The sequence below is a fragment of the Camelus bactrianus genome, chromosome 1, assembly GCF_048773025.1.
Source record: "Camelus bactrianus isolate YW-2024 breed Bactrian camel chromosome 1, ASM4877302v1, whole genome shotgun sequence".
Classification (NCBI taxonomy): Eukaryota; Metazoa; Chordata; class Mammalia; order Artiodactyla; family Camelidae; genus Camelus; species Camelus bactrianus.
Window position 1 is genome coordinate 95467062 of NC_133539.1, and position 17208 is coordinate 95484269.

Here is a 17208-nt window from a genome sequence, read left to right on the forward strand (position 1 = left end):
GGAATACGGTTATGTAAGCTGTTAATATTTAGGTATGCTGGGTGAAGGATAGGCAGGAGCTTGTGGTTCTATTTTTGCAACTTTAATGCTAACCCAAAATTATTTAAGAAGAAAGTGTGAAAAATAAAATACCTTTATCGTAAAATGTTTCCAAGAGGTTTTTTGTGTGTGATTATTAGAGATTCACCTGGTAGCTATTACAAAGCAGATGGGAAAAGATTAGTTTTTGTTACTGTCCATTTGTTTTATATGGGGTCCCTGGGGAAAAGGTGCAAGTGGATTATTTCTCATTTGTCCGCTCGGTTTTGACTCTTACTATTAAAGTTTGTCGTGGTGCCTGCTCTAATCAAGAGGTTGCCAGCGCTGTCTTTCACTAGGATAATTTGACCTCTTCACCACAAGAGGGCCATCTAAACACAGAATGCCCTTTTAATACTGTCACGCTCCGACTTCATGCCTCAAGAACGTTTCCTTTTTATTTTTCACAAATCTTTTTACAAACGGAGCAAATGCAGACCCTGAGCACTCTATTTTGGAGTTCATCAAGGGGGAAAAAAACAGGAATCCTGTTGTGATTTAAAAAGCAAAGGTTTTCTTGGATTTATGTGCGTAAAATGATCACATTTAATTCTAGGTGTTTCCCTCTGTCACGTTCACTTTCCATTACTGAGATAAGTGTGTCGTTTTAAAAAGGCCTCTCTAGTCTGTATGGTGCTACATCTTAAAATGAGCACCATAAATGACACCTTGCACTGTTTGGAAGCCTCAAGCTAGCTAAAGTGTTGCACTCCACATATATAGCAACCAGCCAACTCTATTCATCCCCTCAATTTATTCCATTTTTTAAGATTATTAAATAACTACTTTGTGCCAGACACTGAGGATAATAGGAATACAAAGATGACTTATGAAGTTACAGAAGATCTACTATATATATATTATCATTGCATTATCTTCTTGAACAGAAGAAAACAAGGAAAACCAGGAGTTTATAATTTGAAAAGCAAAAGTGGTTAAGCTGGTACCCAGAACCGCTGTCCTCCATTCTGGCTGAGCACTGGAATCAGCTGTGGGGCTTTCTAAACCACAGATCCCCACTTACTATATTAGACTCACCAAAACAGGAAGAGACACACTTAAATGGAAATTAAAATTTTTCATGTATATACGTAAAAATGATGCTGAATTTAAACCACTGCATAAACAAAAAGGCTACTACTTCTCTGTTGAAGAAAATCTATGTCAATGCAGCCTCGTCCAGCAGGAAAGCACCTGGGACAGGATGCCACCGCTGCCCGCGAGCTCCTCAGTCTTGCTTTCTCAAATATGCTCACAAAGAACCTGGCAGCAGCTGAGCCAACACTCTATTTTCCAGTTTCTTTTACCCTCTGCCACGCTGACAGGAAAGAGGATCTAAAGGTCGTCTATTTGCAGGCTCTTTAATAACTATTAAAATCAAAGATCCCCCTTTTTCCAAAAACAATTATGCCAGTGCTGGTACCAGAGACTGAGTGTCAGTTTCCCAGAATATAACCTGAGTGCTGGGCTGGTTTTGACTTCTTATTTCTCTCTCCATCTCAAAGTTCTTTTTATTTTCAGGGATGTGAACTTAAAATCAGGTGGCATAAAGATGGTCATTCTAAGACCCCTTCTCGTCCCTCTCTGTTTGCTTTATGTGTGTATGTGTGTGTGGTTGGACTGGTTAATAACTGGTTTACTACAGTTCTGTATTCTTTATTGTCTTGCAGCATGCATTTAGGGAGAGCTCTAAAAATATTTAAACAGAATTGATAACTAGCAGTTAGCTTAGAATCTGTCCTAAACTCAACCATTTCTGATGTTCTGAGAATTTGGTCAACTGTTTTTGCATGATATACATTTTTGACTGTTTCCTTTTTTTTTCCAGCTTAAGGTTTCTCCTGACATGAGACATGGAAGTGAAGAAATATATTGTCTTCTAAAATAGCTGTTCTCCCACTATTCTTGCCTTTGAAAAAAATAAAGAAGAAATAGAAACTGTCTTGGGAAAACTTGTACTGGTGCGAGCTACAAGGCCCGAGGTGCTAGAGACGTTTGCCAAGCTTCAGATGTACATCTGGATTGTTGGGTTCTTATCTGAACAGAACAAACTTCCCAAAGCTTTTAGAACAGTTTTCTTGATTTAATAATCACCATCAGTAAAATGGGATCTAGCCCTTGACTGCTAAATATGGGTTTGGCCTGGTTTCTCTGATAAAACTTAAGAAAATTTTGACTGTGCTGATCCCCCAATCTCTTAGTTGTACCATTGTATTAGCAAATTATAACTGACAGACAAAATCTCAACAAATTTAACCTCATAATTCAAATCAGGATAAGAAATTGCATAGTATACCACACAGAGAATTTGGAACACTGAAGAGAAAATTTAAAATCCTATCTTTTTTTTCTATTCTCACCCAGTCATCTACATGAACACACGTTTCAAATAATTATAATTACAGTATAGCAATTACTTGGTGATCTGTTTTTGGCTCAACAATGTAGCATAAGCATTCATTTTACTAAACAGTGTTCAGAGTGGTCAGTTTTGCTGGCTGCATCAAATTCCACCAAACAGACGTGCATAATACAAGTAACCTTTTCAGAGAACATCCAGATTATTTCCAATATTCCCATATTACGAATAATGCTGCAAAGAATATATTCATAACCGTACCTCTTATTTATCATTCTCTAAGGAAAAATGTGCAGAAATGGCATTAGTGGGTCAACAAATATAAGTACTTTTTCTAGTTTGATAAGTGGTTTTCAAACCTACATGAAAATAATTCCATCTATAAGCCAAACACATAATGGTTTCAATCAAGAAGACTGCAGATATAAGCATTTACAATTACTATAAGCAGTAAGGCAGGATTTGCCTTGTAAGTCATGTAAGTTTTGTAACCTTTTGTAGAAAATGGATAAGGGGTTGCTTTTATAGGAAAAAAACATCATTTCAATAAAAGTATTCACTGAAAACATTTGAGTACTAAATTCTATTTCCAGAAAAAAAAATCTTGGTTTTAAAAAACAAACTTAAATAATAAAAAGAAACTTAAAATAATCAAAAGAAAAGCAATCAGAAAAACTTCCCGAAGAAATCTAAATTCATTCTGCATAAACCTTCTTTTGTTAATGAAATAGCAGTCGTATAGTGGAAAGAGGATAGAGTTTGAAATCAGAAATCTGAGGTTCTGTCTAGTGTCTATATTTACTAGCTATGGAATCACGAACACTGAATAACACAATGTACAGACAGCCTAAAACCCACCATACAAATCTGGTTAAAATAAACAGTTTTGTTATTTGATCTGTACGTTTTTATAAACATGACAAATATATTTCAAAATGGTCAATAATAGGTTGTATGAGTAGTATTAAATTCAGCATTACTCTGCACATTAGGCCATTGGGACTCTGAAGAAATTAATGTCAATGTTCGAACTTAACTCAAAACTATCAAAACTAAACAGTCATTTGCATGTTCTTTAAGGAGAGAGCCTATGTTTTGTGCTCACTTTAGTTAACTCAGTCATCTTTGGAGAGTAAGAGCCAAAAGTAGGAACAGAGAGCTAACCGTAACAAGGAAAAGGGACTCCCAGTTTACTTGAATATTTCTGGAAGTCATTTTGAACCTTAATGATGAAAACTAAGGAGTTTATTCAAAGATATATACAGACCTGTTGCTCAACAGTAAGCATCATGGACTTTACTTTCCAGTAAGCTTGAATTAACACTTTAAAAAAGAAATACTGGATAATCAATGATTTTATCAAAGTATCCACAGCATTACTGGTCACAAATATACAATCTAATGCAAAGAAATTATCTGTATTTTCAATTCAAAAAAGATTAAGATATCCACACCTTAAAATTCTGGTGATTAGGGGAAACTATCTTAGTTAATTATAAAATTATATTCCCAAGATAAATATCTGATGATGTGATATCCAGTTTCAGTCTGTTGTTGGATAATTGTACAAATTTGGTCTAACCAAACTTCATTTTTTTCCCTCTAAAAAAAAAAGAAAGAAAAAGATATCTACTTTAGCTACCCCAGAGGATTTCCAAGACCAACTAGGAGTCTTCTTTGAAATCTAAAAGGCAGAATCCATCATTACCACCAAACCAGTGAACGTAAGCAGATTTCTATAGAAGATATGGCTAAGAGTTTGTCATTCGTGTAATTAAAAAAATCAAATCTGAATATATGGGAATGATCAACTGAAGAAAACTTCCCATTAAATCCACTGCTAGGTTTTCATTTATTCATTCCTATGAGTGAATGTACAAACCAACTGGACATCTGAAACAAGCTCACCAATATGCCAAAATGTTCAAGTCTATAGTTACTTTTATTCCTCTTTCTAAATAATTGAAAAGATAGGGATTTAGCTTTAATTTGGATGAGGAAATTGGTGGAAAAACAGCAAATATGAATTGGCTAAGCCAAGATTAGCAATTACCTTAACTTACAACTCTGTCATCTCCAAAACAAAACTCAAACTAATCACAGAGAGTAATAACTGACAGACTAGATGTTTAAATGGGGGTGTGTCCAAATGTTAAAGAGCCATTCAAAGCCTTATTACAATCAAAAAAGATTTAAACTACACAGACTTGTGTACACAAAACTTAGTATTTCTTGATAATTTTCTAAAGAAATTAAAATATCATAAGCAGTAGCCAAAGACCCTTTGCAAAAATACAAAAGTATAACAATCTTATCAATAAGCCTTTCTTATATGATTAAAAAATCTGCTCGTTTAATCTTACTTTGAATTGAATGCCTTTTATATGCAATGGATCATGACAAATTGATTAAAAGCCTACAAAAACGTGACCTATGCATGCCCTTCACTATCACTTGAATCCACATTTAGCTTTAAATGATCTTTTTTGTGTAGTCAACAGGTATCCTATTTTTATGACTATATGATAAAAGTCACTAGACTCGTCTGTGGCATTGAGCAGTGGATATATTCAGTCCACATCGAGTGGCCTGAATTGGAAACTCGTGTCATGATGACCTCAGTAGAATAAAACTTTCAGCACAAGGATATTTTATTTTAAAACAGACAAACTCTAACTGAAAATATCAGAAGCCAAGTGGTATGCCTACCACCTTTCCTGGAATCCATCATATGTTTTTGTCATCTAGACTGTTGATATAAAAATGATGTAGCTAACCAAATGCCAGTCTAATGTCTTCATCAGCAATGAAACACGTGGCCCCTAGTTTGTCTTTTGTTTGATTAATGCCGTTATGTGGTATAAACTACCCTCAAAATCATCACTGTTTACTTAAAATATTTCATGATGCTGAACATTGTGTTCTCAGCAACTTAACACAAAGTAGAATGTTAAATGCGTTGGAGGAGGCAGAGTTTTCATCCAGAGTCATAAGTAACCATATGTGAGGTAAATGATGGAAAGTTAAGGCCTAAATAACAAGTGCTGGCATCCTCTGGAGTCAGTATCTCACAGACCATTTGCATTCAGAATCACCTGGCAGGTCTGCGAACAGGAGTCCAGAGCCCCGCTGAAGACCTCCCAGATCAATCCGCGGGGCTGGGGCCCTGCATTTTTAAAAAGCATCCCAAGTGATTCTAATCACATTAAAGCTTGAAAACCACTGCTCCTGGACTAAGTGCATGAACAAGATGCTATATTTTGCAGTTGGAATGCTTAAAATGTAAACGTGTTCCCAAGAAGAATGTGAAAAATGTGTCATGTTTTATCTCCTCTGTTGGATTACCCTAAGTTCTGAGTAAGGGCCTGTGTCATTCTATGATTAATTAATTGATTAACTGGCTGGCTGGCTGACTCATTTATTCCCGAATTTAACAAGGTACTGGGCATCATTTATGAGCTTGGCACTATTCTGGTGGACCTTTTTCTTGTTACTCATAAGACAGCAGATAAGCGTTTAAGGTTTCATGATATTCCTCATAATATTTTTTACCTGAAAGATGTTCAAAAGTTCTCCATTGGAGACTGATGAACAAATGAGAGAATAAATGTATTCATGGATCCTCTTTGCCCCATAAAAAATGACTGTGTGCTCTGAAAATAAGTCAAACAATCATTCCCTTAATTACCAATTCTTTGCCATGAAGTAAAGATAGGATTAAAAACCTCAGTCCTTTCCAGTACCTACAGATTTTAATAATTTCTTAAAAGAATTACTGAAAATAAACCATTGCTTGGAAATTACACAAAAGCATCCCAAGGTCACAAAACGGAATTTTAAAAGCCTCTTTTTAGTGACAGATGTTTAAGAGAGTTGCTCCTCTTTACAGAAAACCATGAAGACTGAATTTTACAATACAGAAAGCAAACAGCTACAAAGTCTTTTGAAAGATATCTAATAAAGAATGGATAACTGGAATAGTGATGTAAAGCTATGTGTGTGTTTTATATATATGTATGTATGTATGTGTGTGTATATATATACATATACACATATATATGTAAAATGACCTTTTCCGTAGTTTGTGGCTGGCATTAAAAGTAACAAAATGACCTAGATTTCACTTAGAATGTTCTAACTAGAGGTGATCTTAGAGATTATCTGGTAGAATTCCCTAATTTTATATGTGTGGAATATGAATCTCAGAAAACATGAAAACCTTGACCCACACTTACTCACCTAAACAGCAAAACCACCAGCACTAGTCCTTGAATTCCTGCTTTTCAGTTTAACATTTTCTGTATCTCACTGGGCGCTGTAAATATGTGTTAGTTCTACACAGAAGAACCAGAAGACTGATAATCTATGGTATTTTTAACTTCTGTATTGTCTATTTTCTAGCAAAAAGAAAAGAGAAAGAAGTGGCAAGAAGAACCCGCCAATATTTTAACTGATTCAAAATTTGTTGACCTCAAAAGGAACACAAAATTAAAAAATGTACTTGGGAGTTCCATGGGTTGAAAATAGAAATTTAAACCCCAAATAACTAAACATGTAAATAAGCATGTGCACTTCCTGCCATGTCTCTTAGACTCAGTATGTAGTGCAATCAGCATGGAAGGAAGTAGCCTGAAGACGGCTGTGTCTAAAACCACCAAGTGCCAAGCAGAAAGACCTGCCCCCTAGCTTCCCACCGCCATGTCCTAACAGGTTGTAACTGTGACATTAGATCAGAGCCCGTGAACGAGAACACGACAGGAAGCTGCCCCACCATCAGGCATTCAGATGAGTGGAATTCAGGTTAAAAGGAAATGACAGTCATTGCAACAGTAGCCCTTTGTTGTGACTGGGAAAAGAAGACAGACAAAATACTCGAAGGAGCGCCCTGCAGAAGAAAAATAAAACCAAACGAGAGAAAAAAGTCTTCCTTTTAACTAAACACCATACACAATATAACCAATTACAGATGGCCTAAGATTGTGGGGGGATTCGTTTAAAAGAGTTCTGACCACACAATCAGCCGTTGAAAGAGATTCTTTGAAAGAGATTTAAATACAGATGTTCTCAGCTTTATGAATATTATCTCCTATTCATAATTCAGTCATGTTCCTCTCAGACTGCCTATTTGGTTCCCATTAAACAACCAACCATTATGCCTTAAAGCAGGGTTTGCTTTAGAAAGGTCAGGGGGAAAAGTGAGTCATAGGTGGAGCATCTAATAATTTTTAAATATTTAAAATGTCTTAAATTCCTTCCTAATTTATCTGCAAATAACATTCCCTAATTAATGAGCAGGAGCCGTTGAGTGATGACAAACCACCCGCAAGTCAAGGTGTGTGTCTCCGGCACACGGCAGAGTCCTTGGTCCAGAGAGGGCGAACAACTAGGTCTCAACATCCTTCCTGAGTTATCTTTATGTAACTCTCGTAATTAGCAGCTTTTTCTAAAACATTAGTGAAAAGTAAAAAATAAGCCTAACACAAACAAACAAAAACTCTAAAGAATCTACAACCCCACCATACAGGAGTGCCTCCTTTTTGCACTATTACCTCTGTGGGAAGGGAGAGTAATATAATACAGTGTTTTAAAATGGAGTTCCGAGTTCATATCCATGTGACCTTGAATAAACTACCTTAGATCTCTCTCCCTATTAAATGGAGTTAATGATAGCATCTTCCTCATAAGACTACTTTTTTAGGATTAAATGTGTGTTGCACATGAAGGGTTAACGCTGTGGCTGGTAGACAGTAAATATCCAATAAGTATCAACTATTGTTATTACCTTCAAAAGAGTGGTGGCAGTTAGAACTACCCTGAAATCTGGGACCCTTTGTCATGCAGGCAACAAAACTTGAGAAAAAAGAAATTGGTGCTTACTAAATAAATTCCTGCTAAGCTGATAAATTATTAGTGTCAATTACGTTCACACGGCGGCCTTATTTTGCCACTTTCTCAGTAATTAATAAGATGCAAACTTCTCAGCACTAAGTATTGCCTCATCCTAACTAGGGAAGAGAGGAAAAGCTCACCAGTTCTTTGTTGGACACCAACGCCAGATTGGAGAGTGCTGATGGGCAATACTGTTGCCATTTTTCCCCCTTCATCTAGAGTTTACCAAGTCCATTAATTCATGGCCATGGTGAAACTCTTAACAGCCCCTTCAATGTAAGATTTATATCCCGAATTTCTTTTTCATGTAGCAATAGCAAAGCACATACATCTGACCATCCTTGACTCTAGGACTTAAGAGTTACCCAATTTCCAATTAAAACATTTACAAGCACACTTCACAAACAAAGGTGTCTTGCTATTCCAACTAAAATATTGTGAGGCTTATAAGGAAACTTGCAATAAATTTTAAAATGCTTTATAGATAGTAACTAAATAACATCTTTATGGGAATGAGTACCAGGGGATTGATAGAATTTGTTAATAGTAACAATAACAAGGAACAGTTGAGAAGCTCCTGCTGTGTGCCAGACATTGTCTGACTCTTTGAGGTAATCACCATTATTATCTCCATTTCAGAGATGAGGAAACTGAGGAAGAATGAAGCAACAAGCAGTCTGACTCCAGAGTCCAAGTTCTTACCCGCTCTTCTACATACAGATGTTGTGGCTTCTACAAATATTAGCCCATCTATCTATATTCTAGTAAAGTGCTCCAAACAGTGAACCAAAATCTCTGCTTTGAACTTTTTTAAAAAATCTTTATGCCCATGGAAGAAATAAACAAAAAAACAAACAGCACCCTTTGAAATTCAGAACAGAACACGTAAAGACACCAATGATCACTCCTACCTCAAGTCTGTCTGTCCGCATTAACTTCTGTGCAGCAGCTGCAGCAGCTGCAGGCACAGGGACCCCAGGGTTCCCTGTGACCAACATTGGTGCAGTCGGCAAGATCTCTGCTGGAACCAGGCTTGGGGACACAGGTCCCAGGTAGGGGTTAAAGGCTGCTGATGCATTGGTGGCTAAGCTTGGTGCAACTGAAAACATTGGCTGAAAAATAAAACACAAAGCAAACTTGAAGACACAGGTCTTGATTCAAAGTTGATATCCTACGTTATATATCTACCCTCCTTCCATCCATGCAGCCATCCATCCATAATCCATTCTTCCCCTACGCCCTCCCTCCCTCTCTCCATTTAATTGTATGTTTATTTACGATAAGAATGCTTCTTAAATAAGCATTCATCAAATCAATTTTTATGTAAAATACAATGGGTAATTTATCTGGTTAAAATTTCCATGGGGATTTTGAAGCTTGGGGTCCATAATATTTGCAATTTCTTTTTGAACAACAGCTTAGCCCTTCAATATAGAAACTTCTTGTGGTCACCTAGTCTCCACCTTTGTCCTGATTTAATCCTAGAAACTTGTCTAAGAAGTCCATTTCATAATTGCTGTGCCAGATGTACTTGAAAGATCTGTTTACAACTGTTAATAGGTTGCAAGTGTCCTATTATCTAGAATAAATAAAGCAGAACTCCCAGTGGACAACAGGATTTCACAGTCAATGTAAACTGTGAACAAATCTCATGGGATATGTGAAAGATGATGATGACACCATTTCTTTTGAGCACATAAGATAAAGTGTTCGGCATACATACTTGTTGCAGGTTTTCCTGGGGAAATCATAAATGTTCCATCAGCCTATCACACCTCTCTGAGATTTTTAACAACAGATTCAGCCTACTAGTGAGAAACTATTCTGAAATGTGAAGTCTGAAACAGAACACGTCTGAAGAAACGCTGTATGATTGTTCAAGGAAATACATACAGTGGCACTAAATAAACTGCTACGAGGTAGATTTGCTGCCAGAAATGCTTTTGTGAATATATGAGAATAGTTTCTATTTGTTGATATAAAATTTTTCATATCAGAAAATATATCTATTCTTGAGTAAAATTAAATAATTTACCTCAAATCTACTTCAACAATGTACTTTTCCAGTTTTTAAAGCATAACCTAGCACAATGTTCCACCTTACTGGTGGTATATTTTCAACTTTCTAATTCAATGGAGTTTTCATTCTTGATGTTCAATGCTTTGTGTAATAATAATATTTGTTTCCAAAACACAAACCCACAGACAAAATGGACCCTGTTCTTTAAGGTAATTTTAAACCATTTGTTATCTTTACCCTGCTGTAAGGACGAGAATCACAGAAATTTTTTTAGCATGAAAGGGATGCGAGACTGTAGATAATTATTCCCTCTGAAGGCATAAGAAGTTAGAGGACCCCAGAGTTTATTTATTATTAAAGAGAGTTTTGGAGTAAGGTTTCACACAATTAAGATGTATGTTACAAAAGTAATTCTTAAAAGCTCAAAAGACATATCTTAAAAAATAAAATACATTCTTTATCTAATTTGGCCCTGACTCATTCTATATTTAGGAGAGTAAAACGGAATTCAAGGATTCCTTTTTCCTTAGAGCAATGGTTCTCAACTATGGGTGGTTTTGCCTCATAGGGGATGTATGGCAACATCTGGGGACATTTTTGGTTGTCCCGGCTGGGGGTGCTGAGTGTCCTCTAACACACAGGACAGCCCCTCACAACAAAGACTATCCAGCCCCAAATGTCAACAGTGCTGGGGTGGAAAGTCCCTGTCCTAAAGATACAGCTTTCTTTTGACCTCACAAGTTGTCCTAGGACAAAATATTTGCAGCTAGCATACACAGTCTCACTAAAAAGACATGAAATATAGAATATTTAATACATAATTTGATTAACTTGGGAGAAGAAACAAACTACCACAGATTCCACTGGTATTTTCCAATTAAAATATTTATGCCTCCCAATGTGTGGGTTTGAAAGCCATGGATAGCTGCCCTGCCAGGTGGATGGTTCTCGATGAAGTAGCCTAAAGTAATAACCTCTGGTCCCCAGTTCCGTCCCTGCCCAAAGCAGCTATCCACTGACAACAGGAAACTATCTGGGTTCCAGATAAATTCAGTCAGCTGCCAGGAACTGGGGCCCAGAGCAATCTCTGTCCAACAACAAGTTACCTGAATAGCAGCTGATTTGATGTTGCTCCACTGTGTCCTGGCTGCCAAGGCAGCAGCAGGACAAGAGTTGACCTGTGCAGTGAATGTGTGTTGAACTTGGGTCTCTATTCAGAAATGTGCACATTAAACTGACGCTGTTACACACTGGCAGGCACAGATGTGAAATTTCAGCCAGACCAGCTCACTGATTCTTCTCTTTGATGTTTAAGAATTATAAGAAGCTTAGCACAGAAAAGTAAAAGACTAGCTTAGAATATGGAGAACAGAAGCTGGTCAATATTAACTTTAGCTATGAATTAACATGCATTTCCAGATAGGACATGTTAAATGTATACTTCAGGTACTGAGATGTTTACATCACTGTGCACAATCTATTATAATTATTTAGAAGCAGAGGTCAAACTGACAAAGTTATCTGGAGGGAAGGAAATAATTCTTATTTTAAGAAAATAAGACCAGTGGCCAATAAAATTCAGCTTTGTTGAATCTCATTGAATAAAATAAGTTTATAATCGACAATGCATATAATGCAGGAGTTGCATATTACAGATAAATGAATACTTTTATGAGATATAACTAGTGATCTTATTAACTGGCAACAATTCTCCCACTGGATTGTTTCTAAAAGTTGTCACATGATTGACTTTCTGACTTAACAGAACAAAGTCAAATCTGAAGAATTTTAGGGCACCGTCCCCAAGTAAAATCTGCAGCAGCTTTTAAAATTCTGAAACATCAACTATTCAGCGAGCATTGCCTCAAAACTGTTCCCTCTCCAGATAAGTGGAGTTATTTGCTAAACAGGCAGACAATCAATAATAATGGCGCTACAGCTCTATAGCTTGAAATCTGATTCCAAAAGCTGGAAGGAAAAAAAAAAAAAAAAACACCGAAGTGCAACATTCCTTCATTTCTTTTGAGTTATTGTAAATTTGTTATATTCCTTTTTCAAAGAGTACCCTGTTTTGGGTAGGTCACCGCTGGCCCCATCGGAGTGCCCTAATCAGATTAGGGAAGCACTTGAACTGTGGCTCTGCCAATTCTTTATTCTAAAAGCCACCCGGCAGAGGGTTCTGCAGAATTGCAAGAATGGATATTAATGTCACGGCATTATCAGGTAGCATCCTATTTTCTCTCAAGTATCCACGGGATAATGTACAACTATGTAATTGGTGTATCTGATACTGACTGTATCCTTGTAATAATGATTTACAGATATCTTTGTTCCCGGAAGGCATAAGGAAGGTTGGTTTATGATTGCCTTTTGCCAGTGAATACCCTCAGCAGGGAAAAACCAAATGCAATCTTACTAATGCTGGTGCATTTATGGGCTAATCACTTCTTTGTTTTAAGTGAGACATCTGATTCCATTAAAGTAATCTGGGTTTATTATGAATGAAAACGTTATTCAATTTCACGTTATGACCCTAGTTAAAAGTGTGCAAACATGATTATCACAATAATTCCCTCTGTTTATTGTGTGCCAGGCACTGTGCTAAGCGCTTTACCTATGTTATTATATTTAATCCGCTTAACAGTAGAGTGTAACTTCCACGGAGCAAACGAAAGCAAAAGCTCCATTGTTTTTGTTTTGAAAAGGGGAGGACACATGTTCAGTTCACCACTAAATCGCCAGAACTGAGAACAATGCCTGACACACAGTAGGCACTCAATAAATATACACTGAATAAGTGTTTGAGTGAATGAATGAATAAAAGTGTGAATTAATTGTAGCCTTGTCATGTGGGTATTATTAGCTTTATTTTTCAGGTAGGAAAAAGGGTTCACACGAATTATGTGCCCACAGTCACAAAGGACTGCATGGAGGACCTAGGATTTGGACACAGCTGTGTTTGATTCCAGCTGGTATTAAAACCAAGGGGTCTCGATGCTGGCTGTCCAACAGTCACCTGGACAACGTGAAGCCTGGTATACCCTGGCGCGCTCCACTCATCAGAATCTCTGGGAAGAGAGGTGGCTAGACGGCAATATTTTTTTTTAAAAGCTCCTGGAGAAACCCCATTCCATATACTATGTGGTCTTCTACTGTTTAATAAGAGATTCAGTTTTCTGATTCTACGTGAGGACACCTGTTTCCTTAAAGTTCACTTCTTTTGAAAATGGTTTTCCCTCCACACTGAAGGCTGCTCCAGTCCAGCCCAACTGTTTAATTCCCAATCAACCTTCAAGAATCAGGACTCTTTCTGTTGATGTTGTCCCTGATCCACCCACATGTCCAACTAAAAGGCTTCTCCTACCCTCTGTTCTTACCTAACTCTTCCTCTCTTGAATTCAGCGTTGATCACCAGCTGTGTTTACTTAACCACCTCTCCTACTTGGGCTCTCGGAGAGCAGTCTTACGCACTGTTCTTTGTTCATTTGGTAGATTCTGCAACTGGCACTTAAACAGGTCCTCTACAAACATTTGCTTAACAAGTATTTTTGTGGATTTGCTAACTGTTTTTCTCTGCCACAGAAACTAACCAGCAAATACATTAAATATTTTCTAGTACAGACATTTGAACGTTTAAAAAGATTTGATGTTATTTTCTTTCTATCTCAAAATTTAATCATTAGTTCTTTAGTATATGTGTTTGAAATTAAATTTCTTTTATTTTTGTTTGTCATTTTTTATATTGAACTGAAAGTTTCACTAACATACTGTTACCTTGCTGTAATCTTGCAGATATCATAGTGGTCCTAATTTATTTTAAAACATTATTTGAAATGGTGTTTGTTTTGCATATAATGTTTGCAATTTTTAATGGAGAGAGTACACAAAATAAATAATATACAGTCAGTATCTGCTGGGATTTATAGGACACAAATTTTAAGTCAGATTTTTCTGGATTTTACCTCTGTGTGAGGGTGTGTGTGTGTGGGGGGTCAAACTTGTAAGCAGGGAAAAATTAAGCTTTTTAAAAAATTAACAGCACACAATCAAGACATAAAAAACAAGTTTCTGGGTAGATACACCCCTGTACAAGAGCTATAAACAATCTCTGTAAATAATTATTTTGAATATAAACAGAGCTAAAAAGTAAATTTATCTAGAAATTCACATTACAGTGTCCTTTTTCTTTTCCTAAGAAAGTAGCACATGCCTGGAATAAAATGAGAAATACTGTTTTTAACTCGTCTAGACTGACATGCTGACTGGGCAAATCAAATGACCACTTACTTTACTCTTAATTTCACTTTATCCTTCAAGCGAGTTTTACTGACATGATAAACATTTAAATACAGAAGACTCTCTTCTCTCCCTCCAAGCAGCAACAAACATGGTCTGGTCCCTGAAATTCAGGCCCTTCCCAAGCTGCCTGAGGAAGCACAGGTGCCTTGACAGAAAGGCAGACAGAAAGGCGGGACAGATGAAATATGACTCAGGGTGACCGACCTGGAAACATTTTACCAGAAACATGTGGGGATAAAGCGGCCTTATCTCAACCACTAGTTGGATAAACTGGAAAGTAAAGCACTAAAAAACAACTGAAGAATTCTAGGTGTTCGTGGAAGTGTGACAAATGATGACTTCTAAGCTTTCAGCAATCAACGGCCAAAAAATGCTTGGACATAACAGCAAAGGCAAGGTGACAGAAACAGCACAGGAGGTCCTAAGACTTTAGCTAAATCCAGTAACTTTCAATTTCTCGATCCCCAAGGCTTGAATTCACATAATGCACAGGGAATTCGACGTGAGTTTCACACCTCAGAGCATGTGTGTGTGCCTTCAGGGCAGGCACCACAGGAAAACGTGGACGGCCAAGGCTACCCTCTGGGAGCAAGGGGAAATGGACAGGGGGCCGCCGCTGGGGGAACGCTGGAGCTCAGATACAGCTCTTCCAAACAACGCTAGTGCACACTTCTCCGAGGGCAACGATGAGAACCCGGACTCACAGGGTGTTTGAAAAACATCTTTCTGGGAGGGACCAAAGAAATATACCAGATGTCTCTACGTCGTGAGCCCCTAGGTGCAGTCTATCTTTGGTTGTTATTTAATAACGTCCTCATTAGAGTACCTTTGCATCTTCAGTGCATGGCAAAGTAACAAGAGTTTTTAAAGTACTACTTAGAAAAAGAATCCAGAAATTTTATTTTTTAATTTGGATAATTCAATACTATAGTTCCCTCTATCTTCAACGATTATACAGTAAAGGAAAAAAAATGGTCTTTTTGTACTTTTATTAGTGGTTTACAAATGATAACAGAATTAATATCAATTCTTTAATAATTTATTGTGCTACTTTTAAAGAAGTAGACACAAATTAAATTACTTATTTTCAACTACTTATTTCCTCATCTTATAATATGGGAATAATTATGCTGTAAGATTGGCAGGATCCTGCAAAGAATGTATCTTAAACTTTTCACTGCATAGTGAAGAAGGTCAGGGATTTTAAATGAATCAACCAAAGACCCAGAGTTGGTTGGTCACATGTCTCCACTTAGAACCTGAACAGCCTGAGTGAGATCCCAGCCCTGATACTCACTAGCCACGTGACTCGGGCAAATTACTTGATCTCTGAACCTCCGAATCTTCATCTCTAAAGCTGGATAGTAGCCCCTACTTCACAGTACAGTTGTGAAGATTTATGATACAGAAAGCGTTGAGTGCCTTAAATGCCCTCTGAGTACTGTACTTACTGCCCCCCTCCCCAAATGTTATGTTCTCTTTCTGCTTCCGGGCTTGGTACAATTCATTATAACATAGTAAAGTCCATGAAAACAGGAAACTCTCCTATAAATCCCTGCCTTCCCCAGGTCAGCCTAGTGTCATGTTCTGAAGATCTTAAATTTATAGACCCAGTCTCTCAAAATGCATGAGAAAATGAGAGCCCAAGCTGGGTGGCATGAGAGCTATTTCCTGGTCCCAACTGCACCCTCGTCAAGCCTCAGGCTGCCTCTGCTAACAGTCAGCTAACGGGTATCCACCTGTGTTCCCCATTCTACGCTGCCGTCTCTCTAATTGGGCTGCGTTCTTGTTCCTGGTTATGATTCCTTTGGACTCTGGGGCAGGTAACTACCATGAACCTCTGCCTGTTCTTCTCATGTTCAGGAAACTCCTTCCTCATTCATTTTTTCACTTATCAAGCGATTCTTTCATCACTGCTGCATGCTGGGGGGAGGGTGTAGCTCAAGTGGTAGAGCGCCTGCTTAGCATGCACAAGGTCCTGGGTTCAATCCCCAGTACCGCCTCTGAACATAAATAAATAAACCTAATTACCTCCTCCAACCTAAAAAACAAGGTCGCTGCTACATGCCAGGCATAATACTGGATGCTTCTGGATTTAACTCAACCTTGCTAGCCTCTTTTCTTCATGTCCCTCCACTTACGGTTTGGGGGCTACACTGGTTGGCCCTAGAGAACTAAGATGCTTTACTTACTCAACTAAAAGCCCTGTCACTGCTCAGATATTCCTGATACTGCTCCTAGGAATCTGCTCACAGTACGATCTCCTTTGATATCACCACTATCCTACGTTGGATTCAACTCTGTCTTCAAACACAAGCATCTAGTCTAGAGGCCATCCTCCTCTGAGTGGCCTTTTCCATATTAGTCACCTGGCTGCTTCCAGCCCGGTTATAATCCCTGTTTGTGGGCCTAGCATTAAGGTTCCAGTAAGCAGCTGGTTGTGACCATCTCATTTATTTCTGAATCTCCATTATGTTACCCTCATCAAAACAGGACTGACTACAAAAAGGATCGAAAAGTCTCAGGTGGGGTTTTGAAAGCAAATTTCCTGGATTAAAGCCTT

The 17208-nt window shown here is 37.7% G+C and overlaps 1 protein-coding gene across 24 annotated transcripts in view; it reads right to left on the reverse strand.

Annotated features, from left to right (window-relative positions):
- MBNL1 (muscleblind like splicing regulator 1) overlaps positions 1–17208 on the reverse strand; it is a 190384-nt gene that overhangs the window by 20331 nt on the left and 152845 nt on the right. For all 24 annotated transcript variants that reach the window (XR_012508973.1, XR_012508974.1, XM_045514468.2 and 21 more), the window contains one exon: positions 9238–9438. Coding sequence is in view for 22 of the 24 variants with exons in the window: in XM_045514468.2 (XP_045370424.1) it covers positions 9238–9438 (201 nt within the window). In the remaining 2 variants the exon portion in view is untranslated. The remainder of the gene's footprint in view (positions 1–9237; positions 9439–17208) is intronic.